Source organism: Amblyraja radiata, chromosome 3, assembly GCF_010909765.2.
Source record: "Amblyraja radiata isolate CabotCenter1 chromosome 3, sAmbRad1.1.pri, whole genome shotgun sequence".
NCBI classification, from domain to species: domain Eukaryota; kingdom Metazoa; phylum Chordata; class Chondrichthyes; order Rajiformes; family Rajidae; genus Amblyraja; species Amblyraja radiata.
In genome coordinates, this window is record NC_045958.1 from 94,003,885 (window position 1) to 94,029,342 (window position 25,458).

The 25,458-nt window shown below is 39.7% G+C and overlaps 1 protein-coding gene across 12 annotated transcripts in view; it reads right to left on the minus strand.

The window, feature by feature from the left end:
• The window catches only part of add1 (adducin 1), an 87,647-nt gene that overhangs the window by 23,961 nt on the left and 38,228 nt on the right, over positions 1-25,458 (minus strand). For 7 of the 12 annotated variants that reach the window (XM_033018354.1, XM_033018355.1, XM_033018360.1 and 4 more), the window contains exons 5-12: positions 22,746-22,826; positions 20,851-21,000; positions 19,584-19,727; positions 16,298-16,396; positions 13,024-13,197; positions 11,069-11,422; positions 4,904-4,990; positions 266-355 (exon numbers count right to left, since the gene is read on the minus strand). In XM_033018354.1, coding sequence (XP_032874245.1) covers positions 266-355; positions 4,904-4,990; positions 11,069-11,422; positions 13,024-13,197; positions 16,298-16,396; positions 19,584-19,727; positions 20,851-21,000; positions 22,746-22,826 — 1,179 coding nt within the window. The remainder of the gene's footprint in view (positions 1-265; positions 356-4,903; positions 4,991-11,068; positions 11,423-13,023; positions 13,198-16,297; positions 16,397-19,583; positions 19,728-20,850; positions 21,001-22,745; positions 22,827-25,458) is intronic. The other 5 variants (XM_033018362.1, XM_033018356.1, XM_033018358.1 and 2 more) reach the window with 1 other exon arrangement.

Here is a 25,458-nt window from a genome sequence, read left to right on the forward strand (position 1 = left end):
ACTGCATTCGGCAATGATTTGCAGGGACTCTGACAGACATGCTATTAATCCAGTGTCAATATTATTCTTACTCTGATATATCTGCATTCTTGGTTGAATATTTGAAATATAATGGACGGAATATCACTCACACTTACCTCCCACACAGATAAATTCTGCCATTTAAAGAATATTGTTTGCAAATTATTAGGCAATGATAATGACAGATAGACAAACTTGATGCTGATAACAGAGAAAACATAACATCTCTCTATTCTATACTCACCTGTGTAAAAGACCTATCCAGTACAACACCACATAACAATTGAGACTGAGGTCCGGCAGTCTTAACATCCTGCAAATTTTGTTCACGAATCTAAAAATAAAGTAAGGAAAGCAGTTATTTTTCTCTTCATGGATAAGGACCAAACTTTATTTGCCCATCAGATTCAGGCAGCTCTCTTGACTATACGACCTTGTGAAATCTCTCGACCTATAAATTTCTCTCTCCAACTGGTAGGCATTTCAGTGGCAATACAGGATAACTAAACCTTACTGTGAAACAACCCACGGAAATAACTGATCAAAACATTAGGATTGCATACCAACTCATGGAAAAGAAATAACATTTTATGAGATAAAAATATATAATTTATTTCTCACTATTAAATAAAGGTTATTGCTTTCCTATCACATGCTCCCACACCAACCGCCTGCCTGTACTCTGATAGAACCTGCCTGTACTGTTAATACTCAATCTCTTCCCGTCACTCTCCTTATAATTGTCCAAAATGTCTCATCGTGCTCATCATTTGCCTTTAAATTTCTTTGTCCCCACCACTATTCAATATTTAGTTTCTCCCAGGCAATAATTAAAATTTAAAGTGATGAATAATAGAATTAAAGACAGGACAGCAGTGCACCAACTCCTCCATAAATCATATGATCACATATTAGACGCGGCGCGGGCGGCGCGACCGACGTCGCAGCGGCCTCTGCAGTCTGTCTGTGTATTTTTTTTTTTTTTTGTCCTGTTGAGGGTTTAGTTTGTAGTGGGTTTTTAAATGTGTATGTGTGGGGGGTGGGGGAAACTTTTAAATCTCTTCCCTGCATGGAGACCCGACTTTTTCCCTGTCGGGTCTCCATTGCCGTTGGGGCCTAGCGCCGTGGAGCGGCCTCGAACCGGAGCGACCTGGGGGCTGAAGTCACGGAGCCTGTGGAGCTGGGGAGCTGCGGACCTACCTCCGTGGAGCTGTGGAGCTGTGGAGCTGCGGACCTACCTCCGTGGAGCTAGCCAGCTTCGGAGCGTGGAGAGCTGCGGCGGCGAGCTGCTGCGACCCGACTCAGGTGGATGGTGACACCGGGAGCTCGCGGGTCCCCGGTGAGAGACTGCTTTGTGGGGCACCGGCAACGGCGACTTCTCCCGCCCAAATTGCGGGGTTGAGAGTGACCTGGAGCGGTGCCTTACAACGCCCCGCGCGGCTGTAAATTGCCGCGGACTTGCTAGCGCCCGCCGGGGGCTCCAACATCAAGACCCGGGGCAGGGCCCTACATCGCCCGGCATGGCTTTGAGTGGCCACGGACTTGCTAGCGCCCGCCGGGGGCTTTGACCTCGACTTCGGGAGAGGAATGGAGAGCAGGGGAGACACAAGTTTTGCCTTCCATCACAGTGAGGAGGACTCACTGTGATGGATGTTTATGTGAATTGAATTGTGTTGGTGTGTGTCTTGGTTCTTTTTTTGTATGGCTGCAGAAACCAAATTTCGTTTGAACCTCATGTATTAAAAAGTGTCAAAGGCACGTTACATAATTTTACAAGCAAGGGTTGCAGCAAAATATCTGGAAGGATAAAGGGAATAAAATAAAATAATAACGTAATGAGAAGCATATATTCAGAAAACACATGACCCCAAATGCCTAAATGATTGCCTGATAGCGACTTTCTAAATGTAAACTATCTTTCTAAATGTAAACTATAAACTTAAGGGCCTGTCCTACTTACGTGATTTTTTCGGCCACTGCCATAGTCGCAGCAGGTGGCCGAAAATTTTCAACATGTTGAAAATCCAGCGGCGACCAGAAAAAGGTACGACTCTTTGGGCGACTACTCACGACCATACAGGCGTTACCCCGCAACATGTCGCCTGTATGGTCGTGAGTATGTTGAAAATTTTCGCCCACCTGCTGCAACTATAACGTGTGCCGGCAAGTCGCCGAAAAAAGTCACGTAAGTGGGACAGGCCCTTTAAGGTGCAACATTTACATTGCTACTGAGAAATGTATCTAAAGTAGCTGTTTTTAAAAAGATTAGAAGTCAATGATTTATATCTAATTAAAATCAATGTTACCAATATTTCATTCAAAGACTATAAGCCCTTAAATTTATCAGGAAAATATATCAAATTGTAAAGAAGAAATATAACTTGAAATTGGAAAGAGCCTGCAGTTACATTTTTTACATCTATATCATGGAAACAATACAAATGATTTTTTATTTTGAGTTCCTCCAGGCAAGGTGGCAGAAAAGGGTTATTCAGCAAGTCCAAACAAAATAAATCCTAATTGTTGAATAGCTTGATGTAATCTTAAATTTCAGGACTTGAACACCAAGTGCTATAATCACCTCTCAAATGGACCAAAATATCCCAGGGCTTTTTCTCTGAGCCAAATATTGGATCATCAAATCATGCAAGGAGCATAAAGACACAGATTTTAAGATGAGTCTTAAAAGGAGTAGAGAGGGCTGGGTTATTTAGGAGAGATTAGCGATTTAGCTGCTTAATTTACTTATGGAATTTTTGTCTGTTCATGGGATGTAGTCCATATTGGCAAAGCCAGCATTAATTATTCAGACCTAACTGCCCTCAGAGTAGCTGTTTCAGAAGACATTTAAGAGTCAACCATACTGCTTTGGATCAGGAGTCAAATTTAACCCAGACTAGATAAGAATGATAGACTTATTTTCCTGCAGGATGACCATTCACAATAATGTGCCAGTTTTGTGCTTACCATTACTAAAACTACCATTCATTTTTAATTCCAGATTATGAATCAAATTTAACCTTGCATCTGGTACGATGGGATTTGAATTAGTCTCTCAGGATTTTTAATCCAGATCTCTGAGTTGCAGCAATTTAAATACAGCACCAATTATGAATGCCACCAATTTATTAAACAGCCTTAATTGACTCCTTAATTGAGAAACATGTTAGGCCATTTCAGGGGCCAGATAAGAGTCAAAACTGGGCTATACAGGGCAAAGTAGTTCATGTCCTCCTCCAAAGCACATTAAATGGTCATTTATGATAATCTAGTGCTTTCATGGTAATTTTTTTTATCAAGGAATGGTTTAAATCTAGGTATTATTTCTTAAGTCTGTGTATGTATTATGAACTTTAGAACCTCTCCCCAAAACACCTATGAAAATCAGTACAGTATGACTAAAAGTGGGACTGCAAATAGAAAATGCAAGCGAGAAGGTGACACTCTTAAAGATTTTATACAAAGATGAAATCATTACAAAGCTAACAATATGTTTCATCCAAAAACTGCATCAGGTAATAGGAGTATTCTCATAACTTAAGGTTAAAGGGAAATGAAATTAAGTATATATTCTCTATAGCTAAATCTATTGCTCATTATAAATTACTGCTTTCTCTTACATCCAGAAGTCAAATGCTACTGGTTAAACCAGATAATTCCCTAATCCACATGTTTAAATATTCTCCCCTTTTAAAAAAAAAAGCTGTTGTACATTAAGCATTCCATGATGAAATCTGAAAGTTAATATTTATCTATTTTTTGTATTTAACTTTCAATATTTATATATAAATGTACTGAATGGACACACAAGGAAAAAACAATGGAATTTGTGTCTTTTATTTTCTGGCTTAGAGGTGGAGATACATGACAGGGCAGAAAGAAAGTAATGCCCACTTAGGAAACCTGAATGGAAACCTCTGGAGACTTTGTGCCCCACCCAAGATTTCCGTGCGTTCCCGGAGGTTTTTGTTAGTCTCCCTAATGGTCGAAAGTGGTTTCCGCTTCTTCTATGTTCCGGCGATTATTTCAAAAAATTCAAAACCGGCCGCGACTAAAAATAGGTTGCCGTTTTAAAAATCGGTAATTTTTTAGTCGAAACCGGTTGCGATGCTAGTTGAAGGTGGTTGCCGGAGGTTTTTGAAATAATGGCCGGAAAATTAGGGAGACTGACAAAAACCTCCGGCAACCACCTGCAACCTCCGGCAACCACCTTCAACTAGCATCTCAACCGGCTTTGACTAAAAAATTACCGATTTTTAAAACTGCAACCTATTTTTAGTCGCGGCCGGTTTTGAATTTTTTGATATAATCGCCGGAACATAGAAGAAGCGGAAACCACTTTCGACCATTAGGGAGACTGACAAAAACCTCCGGGAACCGCACGGAAACCTTGGGTGGGGCGCAAAGTCTCCAGAGGTTTCTGTTCAGGTTTCCTAAGTGGGACAGGGGCATTAGAGACCACGTCAACTCCAAATCCTAAATCAAAGGCAAGCAGAAAATAAATAGAACTTTCATCTGTGATTTATATCAATGCCTTATTGATTGGACAAGAAAAAAAGCAATGCTCACAAGTTAAGTTGGATTTTTAAACAATAATCGATTACAAATCTCTCACTTTCTGACCTCCCCTGCAAGTTCATTGAAAGCTCAAAACCTTCCATCTCAAAAGCTTTTAGGTAATTGATTAAAACACCACCCTACGGTCAACACTGACATATCAAGGATAGATCTGCTGCTAATTGATGTATTACAAAATGGGAACAGAACTTAAAATTTCTTTCCAGTTATGTATAAAGAGCTAAAATCAATCGACATCCCTTCCAACAACAAGAGTAACATTTAGTTGCAGAATAAATCACTTCAATTGAAGCATTCTTCCTACCTTATTCCTCATCTCTTTAAACTCACGTGGATCAGTGTTCAATGGCACAAACTGATTGGGAATTGGACCGGCACCGTCTTTTGTCCACTATAAACATTAAGAATACCAAATGGTCAGTCTGCAAGCCAGGTTTGATAATTATGGAACTAATGACACTGTAGTGTGAAGTAAACCATGCAATTTACAATAAACATTCAGTGCTTAAACATGGACTGCAGCAAGAGCATTGAATCAATGATGGCACGGTGCCTCTCGAGTATCAAGATCAATTGAACAAGATCTTTCACAATTTGTATCAATCGTGTGCTTGTTCATACATACTGTTGCGATCAGTGAAAGACTCAAATCACTGCAGCAACCAGTGACCAGTTCCTAAAAAATACATTTTATCCAGTAAAGACATTTAACCTGTATGATCCAGATTACTTTACTATTTTTATCACATAAGTGAGTGGTTTTGCAGATAATGAAGACAGTTGTGAAAGATTGCAGCAGGATCAGGATCGATTGGCCAGGTGGTCAGAGGAATTTAATACAGAGAAGTGTGAGGTGTTGCATTTTGGGACGTCGAACAAGGGCAGGACCTACACAGTAAATGGTAGGCCTCTGGGTAGTGTTGTAGAGCAGAGGGATCAAGGAGTACAGGTGCATAGTTCCTTGAAGGTCGACTCGCAGGTAGACAAGGTGGTCAAAAAGGCTTTTGGCACTTTGGCCTTCATCAGTCAGAGTATTGAGTTGGTGAGACTGCATTTAGAATATTGTATTCAGTTCTGGGCACCATGTTATAGGAAAGATATTGTCAAGCTTGAAATGGTTCAGAAAAGATTTACAAGGATGTTGCCAGGACTAGAGGGTGTAAGCTATAGGGAGAGGTTGAGTAGGTTGGGTCTCTATTACATGGAGCGCAGGAGGATAAGGGGGGGGGGGGGGGGGGGGATCTTATAGAGGTGTACAAAATCATGAGAGGAATAGATTGGGTAGATTTACAGAGTCTCTTGTCTCAGAGTAGGGGATTCGAGGACCAGGGGACAAAGGTTCAAGGTGAAGGGGAAAAGATTTAATGGGAGTCTGATGGGTAACTTTTTCACTCGTCTTTCTTATAGTTTGGCTTTCTTCCCAACCAATTGTTCAAGCGCTTTTGATTGCAACATGCGCCTTAATTTAGTTCAACAAAGAAACTGACAAGTTACTAAAGAAGTTACTAAAGAGGGTGGTGGGTGTATGGAACAAGCTGCCAGAGGTAGTTGTGGCTGGGACTATCCCATCGTTTAAGAAACACTTAGACAAGTACCCATGGATAGGACAGGTTTGGAGGGATATGGTCCAAGTGCAGGCAGGTGGGACTAGTGTAGCTGGGAAATTGTTGGTCGGGGTGGGCAAGTTGGGCCGAAGGGCCTGTTTCCACACTGTATCACTCTATGACATTGCTAACGCCTTTTGAACAAGTTATTCTTCAACAAATAATTATCCAACTCTCAAGAGAAGGATATTATGTTGAATGCACAGACTATTTCAATGGTCTTGTCATTAAGGGGTCTAATTTCGAACAAAATGGTTAGCTTTGGAAATGATTGGGATTTGCCAATAAAACAAATTAAACTAATAATTTACCGTGGAGGATTATTTAAAGGACGTTTCCTTTGCCAAAAACTTTTAAAAGTACAGTGATAGGAAATAAGAAAATTGCTTCTATTTCATCACCCATTACCCCTTCCTAAAATGATAAATCTAATGATCAGCTACATGCATATTAGAAATAGCTTAACTGAGTGTTAAAATCATCTTGCACTTGCACTTGCACTTTCATATTTTAGTGTTACCTCAGTACTTCATTTTGCAGAATATTCTTTTTTAAATTAATCTTAACAGCCTTTAAACTGAGAATTACAGATGGATTTTGTGCAGTGGAACCTATGATTCTGGGACTGATCCCAGTCAACTCATTCCATTTAGGGAGTGGAAAACGAGCAGAAGATGAGACCAGAGACCAGTAAAACAAATGCTTTAAAGGTGGTTAAAAACAAAAAAATGTTTGCACCATTGATTCATTGTTCTGCAACATTTACACAAAAGCAAATTAAAGCACAAAATGACTAGTAGAGAGGAAGGATGGGGTGGTGGTGTGGTATCAGTAGTCCAGAAGCTTGGTGAAGGGATTTTTGGGTGCAAGTCATGAGTGGGCATCACCAAAGTTCTGTACTGAAATTTAAGTTTATCTGGAAACTATAATACTAATTTATCTTTGGAACTTCAACAGTTGAGGACATGAACACTAATATTCACAATATGACCCATTAATTTAGTGATTTCTAGTATTGCTAATTACTTCCAAAAATACATTTTCAAAACCACCCCAAAACATAATCACAAGCAAACTAAGCATTTTATGATTTATTTTTAAGGCTGGATCCTATCCTCCATGCATACTTTCTGTAAAGTGATGGGTCTGACTAGTTGATCATAACTTGCAGCCAACACAGTCAACAGTTAAATTTCTATATTTCAATGTATTAAGCTGCAGCTTTGACCAGTTGATCAGAGCCAACAAGCATATAAATAATGTGCAGAGAGAATAAGCATGAGCCGCCCGTGTTCGTGAATGTCACAAACTTCTTTATTCCTCTTAAGAACAATGCACTTGTAGAGTTTATGCAAAAAATAATAGAAAATAAAGCTTTGGATGTTCATCATTCGTTTTGAATAAGGGATGGGCATGGAAGATTGAATACTCACTCATAACCATTCTTCTGACAAAAAATTACAGCACCTTTTCACCAGAAATAATTTTAACACAGTCAAAACAAAAATACCACGACTAATACCAATATAGAGACCACCACAGTAGAATAATTTTTTTTTAAACCCTATTGTTTGAAGAAAGGACATGACATTTTTTTTTTTTTTTAAAGGATTACTTAGTCTTAAGAAATCTTACATACAAAATGATAGCAAACCAATCAGAGCTATGATACCGCCATCACTCTGTTGAGACCACGCCAAACTTCTGGTTATAGATGGACAAGACAGACCAAACAAAATATTCGTACATGTGAACTCACCAAAAGCTCTTTCAAAAAAAGCACACGAGCATTTGAAAAACTGTATTTGCATAATTTGCAGTATTTTCTTTACAAATTTTAGCTGGAAATCTTAAGGCATCAGTTACAATATAAAGAGCGCAATTTAGTTTGGAACAAAGAATCATAATAACTACAGGCAGCTATGCTGGTTATTCCAACTCTCCATCTTTGGTTTGAGGTAAATCTAGCAGCAATTTCATGTTAATAAGTTCTCTTGCATGACCAATTTTTTGAGATCTGCAATCAAAATAAAGTTCTATTTGAGGTGGTATCAACTTGTGATCAGGAAGTCATTTTGGAAAAGATTATTTGGATTATTAAATTACCAAATCGCCTGGGGGGGGTCACATAAACCTGATTATTTTTACAATGTTTTTTAAATTAAATTTTGTTTTATGAAAGGACTTGGGCAAGGCCAGCAAAGATTTCCATACCTAATTGCACTCGAGAAGAGGTGACATGCTTTTTTAAAATCATATATGACTGGAGTGGCTCAAGAACTAAGCCACTTGATTCGGTATATTTCAATATATATTAGGAAAGCCCTTGTCCATTTGGTACTAAATTTAATCCTATATAAGATGAATGCCAGTAACATTTTTTTTTAAAGCAAAGAATAAAACTGAAATAACAACTAACTTTTAAAGTGCTTTCAAGATTCGACTTGGAAAATTAGCTATATTTGGTTTCAGTTTAATGAAAGGAACATATTTGAGGATCATGTTGACAGCTGTAATCTTTAATTCATGTGTATATTCTTAATACGATTGCCTATGCATGCATTTTGCACTTGTAACCAAGACCTTTTCCACTGGCAACATCAGGGCTGTCTTAACTCAAATGGACAAAGAGATAAAACATTTCTATACAAGGCTGCATTAGGGAAACAATATAATTGAAATAATCACAACTGTACTGTCTGATCCTGGGCCATTCTCATAGATATCATTGACATAAAAAGAGGATATAATTGAAATATTAATACTACACAATTAATGAGTTGCTCCCCATTTCCAGTGAAATGTCAGCACTCTAATCCAGAAATTGATGAAATGGACTACTGCTGGTTTTACAAGTGCCCGCATCACTTAGCATGATTCTTTCCAGACTTTTAATGTTTTGGGAAAGAATACCACTGGGAGATTGTTGGATATGGGCTGTGAAATAAATGGCAACTCTAGGAGGAAGCTGGTTTGCTTTTTGGCATTCCTATGGAACGGTGGCGTTAATTAATGAAAGGTACTCAGAATTTGCCAACCGTCAGAAAAATAGAAGAAAAATGCTGGTGCAAATGGTGTTAATGAGTATAAGGAACCCTTAAAAGTATTATCCATTTGGCACCATGTTCGCTAATTAACTCAGAATATATCAGATCAAGTGACTGTAAAATAAAGCATCTTAAAAGTGAATAGTTGAATGGGCGATCACTCCAATCATTGCTGGTAATTCATTGACCCCCTCAAAACAGCTATCTTTTGGAGAAGACCACATGCCAAAAAGTTAGAATTAAAGGAAAATTTATATTAAAATTATTCTGAACAAAGGTCTTACAGATTTCCATTAGCATCTTCCTGCTCTACTTCTGTCATGCCACACCCTACTGGTTGGTACAGGAGGAAAGGATTATACACTATTTGCATGCACTATTTCCATGCAGAAGGCAGCTAAATTTCAGCACCTAGAGGCTTTAGGGCAATTTAGAAATAGCACGGTCAATAAATATTTTCATGAGATTAGGTTTGTTATAAAGCACTGATTTCTAACAGCAATAGAAAACTGCTTAAGGATTTAAAAGCATTTGCCACTTCGAACATCCTACACCAAGTAATAATTATAACACGAGTATATTTAGATACGTTTGAATTTTTGGACACGTTTGCCCTCAGCATGTTTCCCCTCCAAAATATTTTTTTAATTTCAACTACACATTGCACCTTATGCAATAGCAAAAGCAGACACAACTCAACAAGGCTCTTCACAATACACAAAGATAGAATTAATTTTATTTAGATTTAGTCATCACTATAGTAACATACTGAAGTTAAATCTGAAGGGGTTTATCGCTACAGCGACAAAGGAAAGATTTGCAGACTGCCCTAAATAAATTGTGCAAATCAACCACAAATCTTTTTACACAATGGCAGTGGTGCAGTTGGTAGAGTTGCTGCCTCAGAAAGACCTGGTTTTGATCCAGACAGGTGCTGTCTGTGTGGAGTTTGCATATTCTCCCTGTGACCACATGAGTTTCCTCTGGGTGCTTTGGTTTCCACCCACATCCCAATGACATAGCTTAATTGGCCTCTCCAAATTGTCCCTCATGTGTAGGGAGTGGATACAAAGTCGGCATAACATAGAACTGGCATGAACGGGTGATCGATGGTCGGCGTGGACTCAGTGGGCCAAAGGCCTTGTTTCCATGCTGCATCTCTAAATCTAAATCTATGCCATGGAACGGCTAATAATTAAATTCTAGATTTGAAATATGAGAATAAGAATTCCTAATCTTGTGCCGTGTTCCATGCCTAATATAATTATAAAGTGTGTTATGCGCCGACTAAAAAGATGAATCACACTATGACAAACTACAAAGTGTTGTAAAATGAAGTCAGCACAAAAAACTATGGCACAGGAATACAAGAGACCGCATATCCTGGAATCTTAAGCAAAAAACAAAGTGCTGAAGGAACTCAGCAGGACAAAACTGTAGCATGTGGGTCAACTGTCTGAAAACCTCGATTATCCTAAGTGCCTTCCTTCCTTTAAAAAAAAATGTAGACATAGCTAGCCTCAAGCAGTTTTACAGATAGCTGGTAGACAGATTATATATACACTGCATGCTACATAGAAGACAGGCCATCCAGATTCAGAATGAAGAATGAATCTGGAGGTGTTAATAGATTATTAATCACTTTTTTTTAAAATAAAGTGCACACATGCAGTTAATAATTAGCAGAGATAAAGAACTTCCCACAGAAGCAAAACCAGAACTGTATGAGTTACACTTCTGCCCCAAAGCATCTAGGGCCATCTGCCTCAGGTAGCTGTACGTGATCTATGTACTATGAACAGTAAGGTAGGCACAGACCAAGCAGTTGGAAATACAGCTTGGCACGCAGACACCGGACGATAGAGACTGCAGCAAGGGTTTCACGTGATCGTGTGTAATGTTCGTCCACACCTTAGTCTTCGATTTGGGGCTGCCACCATTCCTAGATTCTTCTGGCACTTCATCAACTCTGCCTGTGCTGCCTGCATTCAGCCATCTCGTCTTCTCTCGCTGCTGTTTCTGAGAACTTTGCTTGAGAGGGGAGCGAGAGCTAGAGTCACTGTCCTCTGGAAAGGTAAAACCTGTGGCAGAGGGTGGGATCTCAACATCACTGCGATTCTTATTTTTTTCACGCAGAGCTGGGCAACGGTATGGATAACCAGTCCTGTAACCCTGCAAGATACAGATGCAGATTAGTTTACATATAGCAGCATGCATTGAAATTCCTTCACATGATGTTCAGAGAGTAAACAGTATGCACACACAGCTGCTGCAGTGATGATAAATACAACATTAAATACAATGAGTGCACAACAGCTGAATTGTGCAAGGCTGCACAATCTGAACTGGTAGATTGACATCCGTCCATCTGCGAGATGGTGGTGCGGCTTTGACGTTGTCCTACTTGGAGAGGGCAATGTGAAGTAGTCCAAAAAGTGTTGAAGTACAATAACGGAATAACTGTACGAGGTAGAGATAAGAGTATGTAGTCCAAGAGTACGATAGAGGTGATTTAATGAAACGTTTCATAAAAAACATGCTTTGTGTTTATGTTGAAATATTGAAATTCAGAGATTCAAAATAATTGAAAGCTTTAATTTACCCAATTGTAAATCTTTTCAACACAACATACCAAATCCCTTTGTGTAACATATTGTTCCCCAACAGGCTGCCTACACACAATTTAATAATGTATGCACATTGAACAGCTTCTGAAACTAAATTCCCTTAACGTCACTTTAATCGAGTTTCAGATGAGTAGATCAACACATATTCATTATTACATTGCACAGGATAAATTATGACTATTTTTTAAAACAATATTCTTTATTCTTTCTTTTTTTAAGTTAACTTAACCTCCCTAAATGAAAAATCAACAGTTGCTTCACACCCTGAGGAAGGTGAAACGGAACTATGCTTGTGAAATTGTAAGATTTCACACAACAGTGTGATCCTCTTTAGTGATTATTCTCTTAAATATTACAAAAAGCACTTTTCCTTGGAACACATTTTTGGATTTTGAAATAATGCAGATTGGCATCAGCTTTGGCTCATTAGGTTGCACACCCATCCTAGATTCAGACGTTTTGGGTTCAGTTATCACAAGCACAAAGATCTACACTGACACACCAATGCAATATTGTATTGCATTGTCCGGTTGAACTAAGACATGTCTGCTTCCGAAGTCAAAGGTCAAAGATAGAAAAGATGATTAATAAATGATTAGTAAAATAGATTAAATGGTAATTATACTGCTACTGGTGGAACAACATACATACGTTAATTGACAATTTTTTTTGTCTAATAACGCTATACTTCAAAATTACATATTTGGCTGCAAATCCTTTGGAATGTTATGATGGTACTCCTAATTCCTATACAAATGTAAATGGTTATCTTTATTCCAAGGAGTATGATGAATACTTCAGAAGCAAAAATACTAAATGTGATGAAGGCTTAATTTAATATTACTCTATTTATCATTTACACTTGGATAAGATATCCAATCTCAAGGCCAGCACTAGCATGCACAAACATGAAACTATGCAACCAAAACATGGCACTAACCGACATTTGTACATTGGAAACCATGTGTTGTCATATTCCAAGGCACCTCACACAATTTAATGAAATACAAGGTGCAGAAAAGACAGGCCGTAAGGAGTTCATTCAAGATGAAGCTAATGGGATGAAGAGGTTTAGGGAAGGATTAGTAAATTACCACTACTTATCATTCCTTCTGTACAAAAATAACCTTCCCCTGCGGTACTTACCAGGTTATCCAGCATTCTCATTAGGGCTTCAAATTCTTGCTCCCCAATCAGCCATTTTGGATGTGAACTATTCTCATCACCTGATGACTCAGGACAGCGAGATTTGGCTTTATACTTTGCAGGATCCAAGAGAACCAAATTGTCAGGGCCTCCAGCACTAGCCATTGTGCGAACCTGAAAACAGAAAAGCACTTAGGTTTTAATAATGTAACTACTTGCACAGTTCCTCAAGCCTAATTTATGTTTCCTCGAGCCTAATTTATGTTACCTCTTCTGCTCACTCTGGATAGCTCTAGACAAAAACTTATTTTTGGAAAGTTCTACCATAAAACTAAATTTGGCTAAAAACTGTATAAAAATGGTTTGACAAATGAATTAATTAACCAGTTGAATAAATAAGCACCAAAGATTGACGCAAAATGCAGGAGTAACTCATCGGGTCAGACAGCATCCCTGGAGAACATGGATAGGCAACGTTTCCGGTTGGACGTTCTTCAGGTTGATTGTGGGGGGGGGGGGGGGGAAGAAAGCTGGAAGAGAGAAGGGGCTGGCAGAGCATGGCCGGTAATAAGTGTACACAGGGGACAGGATGATTTGATAGACAGATTGTGAGACAAAGGCCAGGGATGAGGAGACAGGTGTGGGTCCAAGAGGATAAAGAGTTACTAAATTGTTAAACTCAGGGATAGAAAAGGTATGAATCATGTAAATTCAATGTTCATACTGTTGGATTGTAAGATACCCAAGCGGAATAGGAGGTGCTGTTCCTCCAGTGTCTGTGTGACCTCACTCTGGCAATGGAGGAGGCCCAGGACAGAAATGTCAATATGGGAATGGGAGTTAAAATATTTAACAACCATGAAATCTGGTAAACCTTGGCAGACTGGCAGTTTGTTCAGCAAAGCGGTCGCCGAGTCTACGCTAAATAAGCATACTTTGAGGAAATGTTTAAACTAAATCAGTTTTAAAATTCATTAACAAGACATATGCAATGCTGGAAATACAGGTATTTATCGTCCATCCTGAACTGTTGCTGAACTGAGGCAATAAGTGTTAATCATCTCGGCAAGGCTGGAATCACATGCAGGCCAGACTGAGCAAGGATGGCTGATTTCCTTCCTCAAAGCTGAAGCAGAATGGATCATGACAATCCTGGCCATCTTTCATAATCCATGCCTAATTTCCCCTGAGATGACAAGTTGTCTTGTTCTTCTGGTGACTATGATCCTAGTGCGCTGTCAGATCAGGAACCTCAGTACACAGGACCAAGAGTAAAAAAGAAACTGATATATTCCCAAGTCTGGATGGCGTACAATTTGGAGTGGAACACGTAGACCGTGTCCTGCAGCTGTTATTCTTATGGATGGTAGAGGTTACAGGTTTAGATGGTGCTATCAAAGTAACTGTAGTTAATTTTGTAGATGTACACATTACAGATGTACACAACTGTTGCTGTGTAGTAGAGGGAGAATGACCTTCAATTTGGTGGTCACGGTGGCGCAACGGTAGAGTTGCTGCCTAACAGCGAATGCAGCGCCGGAGAACCGGGTTCAATCCTGACTACGGATTATGTCTGTACGGAGTTTGTACGTTTTCCCCGTGACCTGCGTGGTTTTTCTCCGTGATCTTCGGTTTCCTCCCACACCCCAAAGACGTACAATTGTTAAAGTAGGTTAATTGGCTTGGTAAATGTAAAAATTGATGTGCGGGGATCTCTGGTCGGCGTGGACCCGGTGGGCCGAAGGGCCTGTTCCCGCGCTGTATCTCTAAACTAAACTAAACCTCATGTGAGACCACACAGTTCAACGTAGTGTCTCTTGGTGACCTAGTTATGGGAACTAAGAGTAACTTTGACCACAACATTTCTAATATCCACATTTATTCATGTTGGAATCATAGTGTCATACAGCATGGAACCAGGCCCTTCGACCTAACTCATCCATGCTGACTTAAGATGCTGGACTCTAAACTAAACACAATCATCTTTCTTTGTGTGAGGAAAAACTACAGCCATCAATGTGCTTTAACCTTCATGCCAATTACTTCAGTGTTACCATTGTTCCTTGACGCTACATGCAGGTCAAAACCTGCCTTCCTCTCAATGGCAACCACTCTCACCTCATCACAGAATTCAGCTCAGTCCTCGACTGGAACAAGGTTGTGATGGATTCTGGAGCTAGATGGGCCCAGTGAAACCTACACTCGGCATCAATGAGTAGGTGATTGAGGAAGTGCCATTTAATAGCAATGTTGACACCAACTATTCTAAAATTAGGCTGATGTGTCAATCATCCCAAGTTGTGCCAAATCAGGTAAAATTATGTTCATGGTGGGGGGGGGGAGGAGTAAAAGAAATACAAATACACAAGAGGAATGGATCAGGTAGATGCCCAGAGTAGGGGAATCGGGAACCAGAGGACATGGGTTTAAGGTGAGGGAGGGGAAATTTAACTAGGAACCTTAGGGGTAACCTTTTCATGCAAAGGGTGGTGGGTGTATGGAACGAGCTGCCAGAGGAGGTAGTTGGGGCATGGATCATAACAGTGTCTACGAAATATTTAGACAGGTGCATGAATAGGACGGGTTTAGAGGAATATGGGCCAAAAACAAGCAGGTGGGACTAGTGTAGATGAGACATGTTGGCCGGTGTGAGCAAGTTAGGCCGAAGGGGCTGTTTCCATGCTGTAAGAATGTGACACTAATTACAAAACTTGGGAGAAATATTTCTAGTTTTCTGCAACAATTAATATCTAGAATAATCATTGGCTTTAAAGAGACAGCAATGAGTATCTAAGCACTTTCAAACAGATGTTCACCCCACGTTTATAATAAGCACGGTCTAAATCTAAATTAACCTAGAAAGTTGAAAGTATTCATATTTGTTTATTAAGCACTACATTACACAGCTTCTGTTGGAGTGATGCACATAGTCATTTCTAGGTTATTTTGCATCACTCTGGAATTCAACTGTACATCTCCCCCTGAAGGGTCCTAACCTGAAACAATGCCAGTCTTCAAACAGTTGCATAATCTGGATCATACAGGTTAAATGTCTTCTCTACTGGATACAATTTTGTGTATTTTTAGGTCCTGGTCACTAGTTGCTGCAGTTATTTGAGTCTTTTAGTGGTCACCAACTGCACGTGAGAACAAGCGAACAGGGATGAATGCTAATTCCAACAAAATGGTGACGAATCTTGCCAAGAAAGGTTGAAGTCCACCAATTTAGCATTGTTTTAAGAAGAAAATGCTTTGTTAGTTATCATGTTCTTACCTGAATTTCACAGGCCACAACCAGGTTGTGAATGTAATAGAACGCTTCCTCAATGGTTTCTCCAACGGCAACAAGACCATGGTTCCTTAGAATAAGCACCTGATAGAATGAGTAATGTAAACAATCAACATTGTCAGTTCTAAACATCTCCTCATCTACTCTGTTAAGAAGCTTTGTAAATCATATGTAGTTAACACTGAACATTACTTCTAACAATAATGCCATGGTTTAGATATGAAGTAATCAGTAAATATGAAGGACTTTGTTTTATTTCACATTGTATGATTTGGATTACTTAAGTGACCTCAAAAGTGTAAACCTATGTATCTGTGGGTAGCAGGGTGGTGCAGAGTAGTCAAAGCTGCAGCCTCAGGGATCAAATGACCTGGGTTCAATCCTAACTTAGTGTTGTTTGTTAGATTGACCAACATGGATTTCTTTCCAGATTATCTGGTTTCCTCCCACATCCCAGACATGTGGTCTGGTAGATTAATTGGCGACTGTAAATAGTCCCTGGTGTCCAGGTGAGTGATGGAATGTATGGGAAGTTGGGGGGGGGGGGGGGGGGGGGGGGGGGGAAGAAGGGGTGGAGACACTTTTAAGAAGCCAGACAACTTTTAATAAGCCAGAGATACACAGCTGTGCAGTTTGGCGGGCATTTAACATTACCGAGTACCAAGGTTCTCCTTGGTTCTGAAAACTCGTGCTTACATTTTTTCCCCCAATGAGCCAATGAAAATGCCCGGTCAGCAAAGGCAGTTAACTAAAACTACTTACGACTAGCTCGACTACATATAACTACACGGCGACCTCACTACAACTGCACCTACGACTACAAAAGTATCAATTTTCTCCATGGCGACCAATTTTTGGTCGCAGAAAAAGTTTCAACAAGTTGAAAAATTTGTGGCGACCATACTGAGGGCGCGACTAGTTCCCAGAATGCTGGAACTCCTCGCGACCATGAAGGAGACTCACCAGGGACCACCAGCGAACATGTGACGAGCGCAGAGTCTCTCCTGCCCTCGCCTAAAAAGTCGCCTAAGTGGGACAGGCCCTTTAACATTTCAAGCTGGAGACCCACCCCAAAATATTCTGCAACATAAAATGTCAACTTTGTTTCTCTTTCCACAATTGCTGCCCGAACTACAGAATGCTTGCAGCATTGGGGAATGTTGGGGGAGTCCAGAACCAGGGGCCACAGTTTAAGAAAAAGGAGTAAGCCATTTCGAACAGAGATGAGGAAACACTTTTTCCACACAGAGAGTTGCGAGTCTGTGGAATTCTTTGCCTCAGAGGGCGGTAGAGGCTGGTTCTCTGGATACCTTCAAGAGAGACCTAGATAGGGCTCTTAAACATAGCGGTCAGGGGATATGGGGAGAAGGCAGGAACGGGGTACTGATTGGGGGTGATCAGCCATGATCACATTGAATGACGGTGCTGGCTCGAAGGGCTGAATGGCCTACTCCTGCACCTATTGTCTATTTTTAGTTATCACTTGAGAAATGGATCTTGTGGTCCTGAAAATATACAGTGGAAGATGAACATAAGTGGCCCTGGACACGAATGGAAAAGGAGGAAAATAAACCCATCTGGACCCTAGTCAACATCTGCAAAGATGTATGCCAAACAGCTAACCACTGTACATACTTTTCAACATGCTTCAGCATTGATCTGAAGGAGGGGGGGGGGGGGGAAATCACAGAATAGTCAGTCATTTGGCACAGTAACAAGCCTTTTGGCCTACCACTTCCATATTGGCCATCAAGCATCCACTCTATACAGATCCCATTTGCTAGCACTCAGCCTGTAGCCTTCTAAGTCACAATAAAAGTATAATTGTTACATTTTCCATTTCCCACTGAGTATGCCATTTTTTGCATTAAAAAAGAGCTGCATTGGGAAACACTTTTTGCCGTGGGTAGAAGTTGACTGAAACTGTTCAAATAATTTACACATATTTCTTTTTACTGATAGAAGCTTTAACTGCCTTCATGAGATGCAATCTCAATGATTGCTATAGTCCGAATCCAACAGGACAAAAGGTTTTCATAATCGTTGCCAGTAATATAGGAATTATATCTACAGTCATTTACTGAGGCAATTGCTGAGAGGAACGAAGTTACTTTATAAATTGCTGCTGAGCTAAGATTGTACAACTTTGCAATATGATTTGAACTTTGCTTATGGTTTACTAATCCGGTACCATAACCACTACAAGTCCCCTTGTCGTGCAAAAACTGAAATTATAGCTTTACTTTTCATTTCTTTAGAGGCAATTAATCTATCAAACCTCAATGCAAAGCCAATTTATTGGGGAACTTCCCATTGATCATCTAAAACAAAAAGCATTTTTCTTTACATAACATTGTTTGATATTGTTAATTCATTTGATATTGTCTTTTCATTTAATTTTATGAGATGCATATAATTCTTAATACACTTTGCAACTAAACTATGACGAATATCTAAAATGCAGCTATAAATACAGTAGTAAAGTGGGTGGTTATTCCTTCAAAGATGGCTGGATATTGATGAGAAATGAAGGTCCATTTACAGAATGAACTTGAACCTCACATCATCACTCAGAACAATACGGCTTAATAACATTGAGATAAATGGAGCAGAATGCTCATTCAGTAATGACATCTAGACTACATGAATGGAAAGGCTATAAACAAGGAACTGCAGACGCTGATTTACAAAATAAGTGTTGGAGTAGCTCAGCAATCACAGAGGGGTGCAGTGAGAGAAGGTCTCACAGAACTCCAGTCGGAGAGAGAACATCTCCAAGGTAGGCATACCTTGAGGAGATTACACAGTGGAGCAGTAAACTATAGAAACAAGGAACTGCAGATGCTGGTTTACAAATAAAAGACAAAGTGCTGGAGTAATTCAGCAGGCAGGCAACATCTCTGGAGAACACGACTATCCATATTTTCCAGAGGTGCTGCCTGACCCGCTGAGTTACTCCAGCACTTTATGTCTTTTATTTTGAATGGAAAGGCTTTCAAATCTTTTTGCAAGTCAGTCAGGATTGCTCTCCATGACTTGACCCGAATTATAATTACCATTTTCCTTGTGACTCTAGCAACGAAACTGTCATTGCAAAATGGATCGGTATTTTAAAATTGTTTTTAATGGCATGTCATCCTCATAGGAACCATTGCTTGGGAATTTTCATTAACTTGCATTAGATGACCATGTTTAAAAAAAACAATAATCTGCTATTGTTTAACTTCATAAGCAAATAAAATGCAAATGTTACTACAATTTAAATGCTGACCTTGTTTTTGGGGCCCAGGTTTTTCTGTATTTCTATTTTTTCTCCCTCATCCACAAGGATTCCATGGTAATCATGGTAAGCTACCTCTCCAAGTGTCAACGCTTCGGGAGAAATTGGTAGTAGGCCACATTTCATTGCTGACACCTGATTAAAAACAAAATATGTTTAGAAAGCTAGTAATTAAGCACTTTAAAACATATTTTAAAACTTCACTAAAAATTGATTAAAATCATTTACGCAGTTAATTTAAATGGGTAACAATGATGAAATGGAGTACAGGAAGGAGATAGAAAACGTAGCAACATGGTGCCATGACGATACCTCTCCCCTCAATGTAAGTAAGACAAGGGGCCATTTATCAAAGAAGGGTGGAGTACATGTCCCAATCCGCATCATTGGTGCCAAGTGGAAATGGTCAAGAGCTTCAAGTTCCTTGGTGTTAATACTACCAACGATCTATCGTGGACCAATCACATTACTCAGAGTACTAAGAAGGCACACCAATGCCTCGACTTTCTTCAGAGACGGAGGAAATTTGTCATGTCTCCAATGACTCATAAAAACTTCTACAGATGCACTATAGAATGCATACCGTCGGGCTGCATCGCAGCTTGGTTCGGGAACAGTTTTGCAAAAAAATTGAGTTGTAGATGTAGCCCAGTCCACCACACAGAACAGACTTCCCACCATTGACTCTAACTACATTTTAACGCTACCTCGGAAAAGCAGCCAACATAATCAAAGACGTCTCACCCCAGTCATTCCTTCTTCCCCCAGCTCCTGTCTAGCAGAAGGTACAGAAGCTTGAAAGCGTGCACTACCAAACCTAGTAACAGCTTCTTCCCCTCTTATCAGGCTTCTAAACGGTCATTCCATAAGCTAGGGTACTGTCTGATTGACTTCTGGCCCAATGCGGACATTGCAGCGCATCATAGACAAAGTCCAAAGCAGAGAACTTCATTCTGCATTCTGTATCTTGCACTTTCGTTTATCTATTATACTTAAGTTTGACGATTGAATTTAATCAAAGGGGAACTCCTTATTCATCTAAAAGAAAAATAATTTTCCATTATAGATTGTATAAACCTAAACAGACCCTAAACCTGTGAACAAATAAATATTAAAAACTGAGTTGGCAATCCAACAAGAGTTGTTTTGCCGTAAGAACTAAATGGTAGAAAATATTGAATGTAGATTACATCCATAAAAAGGAAAGCTCAATATAAGTTCCAGTATTCGGAAAGATATGAAACACAAGTGAACCTACCGCAGCCCCGGCTGGTGTGTGGATGTGTACGATACATCGGATGTCTGGTCGAGTTGCGTAGATGGCAGAATGCAAGGTAAAGCCAGCTTGACTTATTCCCAAATTGGTGCAACCACGGTCAATTATATCACCTTGAAGATTAACTTTAACCTGTAAAACACAGACCAATTTAGGTTGCCTCTACAGACTATCAACAAATCATCAATGTCTATTGCCTTCAACAGATCTTTTCTCAGCCCTACACATGTAAAACATTTTTTCCCCATGTCAATGCTCATAAAGGTGCCAGACATGCAATAACCTGGCTAAATTTCAGTACAGACAACAGACAACTTACTAGGGGTTGTGTTCGTAGACAACTGTCTGTTTTGCAATTTTCCATAATGTACCTTGTTTCCCCATTGAATTCCACACTCAAGTGGAAATGGGTTCCTATTAGAAATTGTTCTTTCTAAAGTAACGATGGATACTACAGCTGTCAGTTCACAGCGGAGGGCCATTTAAGAGATTGCCTTACCAGTTTGCAAAGAAAATCTTGAACTGCATTTGGAGACACAAGCAACTGCATATTCTTATCACCTCCTCTAACCTCATCTACAGCATTCGGTGCTCCCAATGCGGCCTCCTTTACATCGGCAAGACCAGCGTAGACTAGGCAACCGTTTCACAGAACACTTGCACTTGGTCGGTCTCGCTATCCATTTTCCCCATACTGACTTATCTGCTCTGGGCCTTGTTCATTCCAGAGTGAGGCCATATACAAACTGGAGGAACAGTATCTTATATTCCACCTGGGTAGCTTCAACAATAAGAAAACTAAATTCTCCAATTTTAGGTAACAACCTAACATCTCCATCCCCTTTTCCCACCCTCTCTTCCCTATGCCCCACCCAAATGCGCACCATTGCTCCCACTATTCCACCCCCTCACCTTTCCCTTGTCATTCCCTTCCACCTATGTCATTTCCTCTAGTTTCACATTTTAATCGTCTTTGTCCCTCTGGCAGCCTTCTGACTTCTTTTTATCTTTGGTCTTTGTTCACCTATCAGCTCATCAAGACCCTCACCTATATCCACCTATCAATTGTGCAGCTTTGTCCTGCCCCCATCTCTTTTCCAACTTTCTCACCCCTACTACAATTAGTCTGAAGAAGGGTATCAACCCAAAATATCACCTATTCATGTATTTCAGAGATACTACCTAACCTGTTGAGTTATTCCATAATTTGGTGTTTTTATTTGTAAACCAGTGTCTGCAGCTCCTTGTGTCTACAATTCTCATCACCTGCGAGCGTTTAGTTTGAAGGGAGATGCACTGTTTTAAATGAATATCAAATATATGCAAAATAGATCAATTAAATAACTCAATAAATAACGGTAGTGTTGTAGGTTTACAACTCACATGTAAACTTTCCAGCCCTGTTTCAGACATCCTGAGAGTAAATAATTTGGAAAAAGCTTAGTTTTAAAAAACTGAAAGATCAAAACAAACCCCCATTCTAAAAAAACATTACATTATCTCTGCGTGTCAAGAAACGTGAACAGAAAGTTTAAAAAAAAGCAATATTTGTTTCACATTTTGTATTTATTTAATTCTCCTCCCCTCACCTCCCATAAATTCTGTAAGAGCCAATTTTATTCCAGGTTTTGGAATTTTGGACTGTGATTTGTGAATTCTGCAAGAGCAAATTTCTGTAATCTAAAGAGCTGTAATGTGAGGTCATCTGTAAGTAGTAATTGGCAGATGAATATCAAGAATATGCCCGAGGTTTGCTATTTTGAGAATGTTCCACAGGTTATGCAGCTTTACAGTTGGCAGCAAGACAATAAATGCAAAGCACTGATAAATTGATTAATTTAGCAGGGATTAAAATTGTAATTTGTTCCATTGCTTACCAGACAAGATGCTGTGACCTCACTGTAAAGAAGACCAAAAGGAACAATGAGGAAGTGTTCCTGCTCTGAGCTGACTCGGACCTAAGCAAAATATTAAGACCATTGTAACTAATTGGTAAATTAAATCAATAATTTTGCATGTGGTTAGCATTGATTCTAAAATAAATTACTTGCAGTAATTTGTTCTGAAGGGAAAGAAACACCCAACATCCATCTTAAATTAAGGTTTTGTAATAACTAGGTAATAATGAGCCTAACATTTGCAGAAGAGCAGTGGATCATGGTTCTTCACTTTGTTAATTTATTCAATACATGTTTATAACCTGCAGATATGAAAAGGCTTGCGGCAGACATACAGGTATTTGTTTCCTGAGAAGTTAACGAGGCTGAAAACTGAACCGAGTTGACAGTCTACATAGAGATTTGAAAGGTTGGTATGGAGATAATGGATGCTCTATTTATCTTCTCTCAATATTAGATCAAATCTGGAATGGGTTCTGCAAGTTGGAAAATAACAAATGGGATCCAATAATTTAAGGATGGAGAGAAAACAGGGAACCAACAACAATTACACTGACATCAGTAAAGAGGAAAGTAAAAAATATAACAGTTATAGACAGTTAGAAAATAATAATGTGTGATTGAGCTGTCAACATGAATTGATGGAAGAAATTTATGTTTGGATGATTTTTTGGGAGTTTTGACAATGTACGTAGTAAGTAAATGAGAGGGAACCAGTGGATGTGATGTATTGGATTTCCAGAAGATTAGAGTACATAGAACATAGGCAGAATTGGTTAACAGATAGAAACCAAAGAACAGAAAAAGACGCTTGGATCCCATCTACTCTCAACTATCAAAGCATTTAGCTGATGGATCAAATGATTTGGAATTCTTTGAATTGGTGAATATCTGGAATTCTTTGTCCCACTTTTTGTGGGAGTTAATTTTTATTGTTTATTTTTAACGAATGGAAAAGATGGGGATGTGCAAAGATTGGGGGGGGGGGGGGTCAGTCTCAGTCTGCCCCATGACAGAAGGGGAGGTTTTGCAAAGTTTGATAGCCACGGGGAAGAAGGATCTCTGTGGCGTTCTGTCCTGCATCTTGGTGGAACCAGTCATTTGCTGAAGGTACTCCTCTGGTTGACCAGTGTGTCATGGAGGGGGTGAACTGTATTGTCCAGGATGCTCAGCGGTTTGAGGAGCATCCTCCCCTCCAAGACCACCTCCCATGAATCCAACTCCGCCCCCAGGACGGAGCCAGCCTTCCTCTTGAGTTTGTTGATCCGATTGGCGTCCGCAGCCTTCGCCCTGCTGCCCCAGCAGATGGCAGCGAAGAAGATGGCACTGGCTACCACTGATTGGTAAAACGTCTGCAGCATCTTACTGCAAATGTTGAAGGAGCGGAGACTTCTCAAAAAGTACAGCCAGCTCTGTCCCTTCTTGTACAGGACCTTAGCGTTGCTGGACCAGTCCAGTTTACTGTCCAGGTCCACTCCAAGGTATTTGTACTGCCTGGTAAACTGCACATCTACACCATTGATGGAGAAAGATGAACAGATTTGAAAGTGGAATGTCTTCTATAGCCAGGACTTTTAGCATATTATTAGTGGATTTGCTGTCCTGTCATTTGCAATGTGTTGCAGAACGAAACATTTTATGCTTCATAACAAACACATTGAATCATTACATGTTTATAAATGTATCAAATTCTAAATAACACAAGTGGTATTTTGAATTTAGATCTATGATTGCATTTACATTTATGTAGGTCTACAAATTAGCATCTTTGATTATTATTCAAAATTAATTGAAGTGAATTGAAATTAATTCATTTAATTCTACAATCTTAAAGCCAGGGTACAGAAATATTGAGATTTCAGTTGTAAGCAGCCAGGAAGTAGATTACATCACTAATCGAGAAGTTGGGAGAAAAGAAACCCACTTTAAAACATTCTATAAAAACTCATCTGCTGCTCAAACTCTAATGTTCCTCTAGCTGGACGTCCATACTTATACAAGATTCAGTCCTTCTCTCAAACCATCACATTGAAATTTGATTCAAAGTTCTCAACTTCAAACTTTTTATTCTTGTGTTTAATTCCTTCTTCGTCCTTGCCCTTCGCCAGTTTTCAACAATTACCTTCATCCCTGCTTCACATTGGAAATCAAGGTGCAGCACACACGAATAACTTCTCACTATCATTTCTGCAAGACAATTATTATTGTCATCTCCTTTGGGTCAATAAACTAAAAATGGAAGCCTTAAAGAAGTAGGCTATTTAGGAGAAGAACATTCTGCAGATAGTTGTGCATCTTCGGAATTCTCAATTCTCAGTGCTGTGGGTCACCGATTGCATTCAAAAGACTGATAGTTTGGGAAAATACAAAAAAAGTCATAACAAATGAGTAGTCATATCTGAATGGTGGCCGATTAGGAAAAGGGGAGATGCAACAAGACCTGGGTGTCATGGTACACCAGTCATTGAAAGTAGGAATGCAGGTGCAGCAGGCAGTGAAGAAAGCAAATGGTATGTTAGCATTCATAGCAAAAGGATTTGAGTATAAGAGCAGGGAGGTTCTACTGCAGTTGTACAGGGTCTTGGTGAGACCACACCTGGAGTATTGCGTACAGTTTTGGTCTCCTAATCTGAGGAAAGACATTCTTGCCATAGAGGGAGTACAGAGAAGGTTCACCAGACTGATTCCTGGG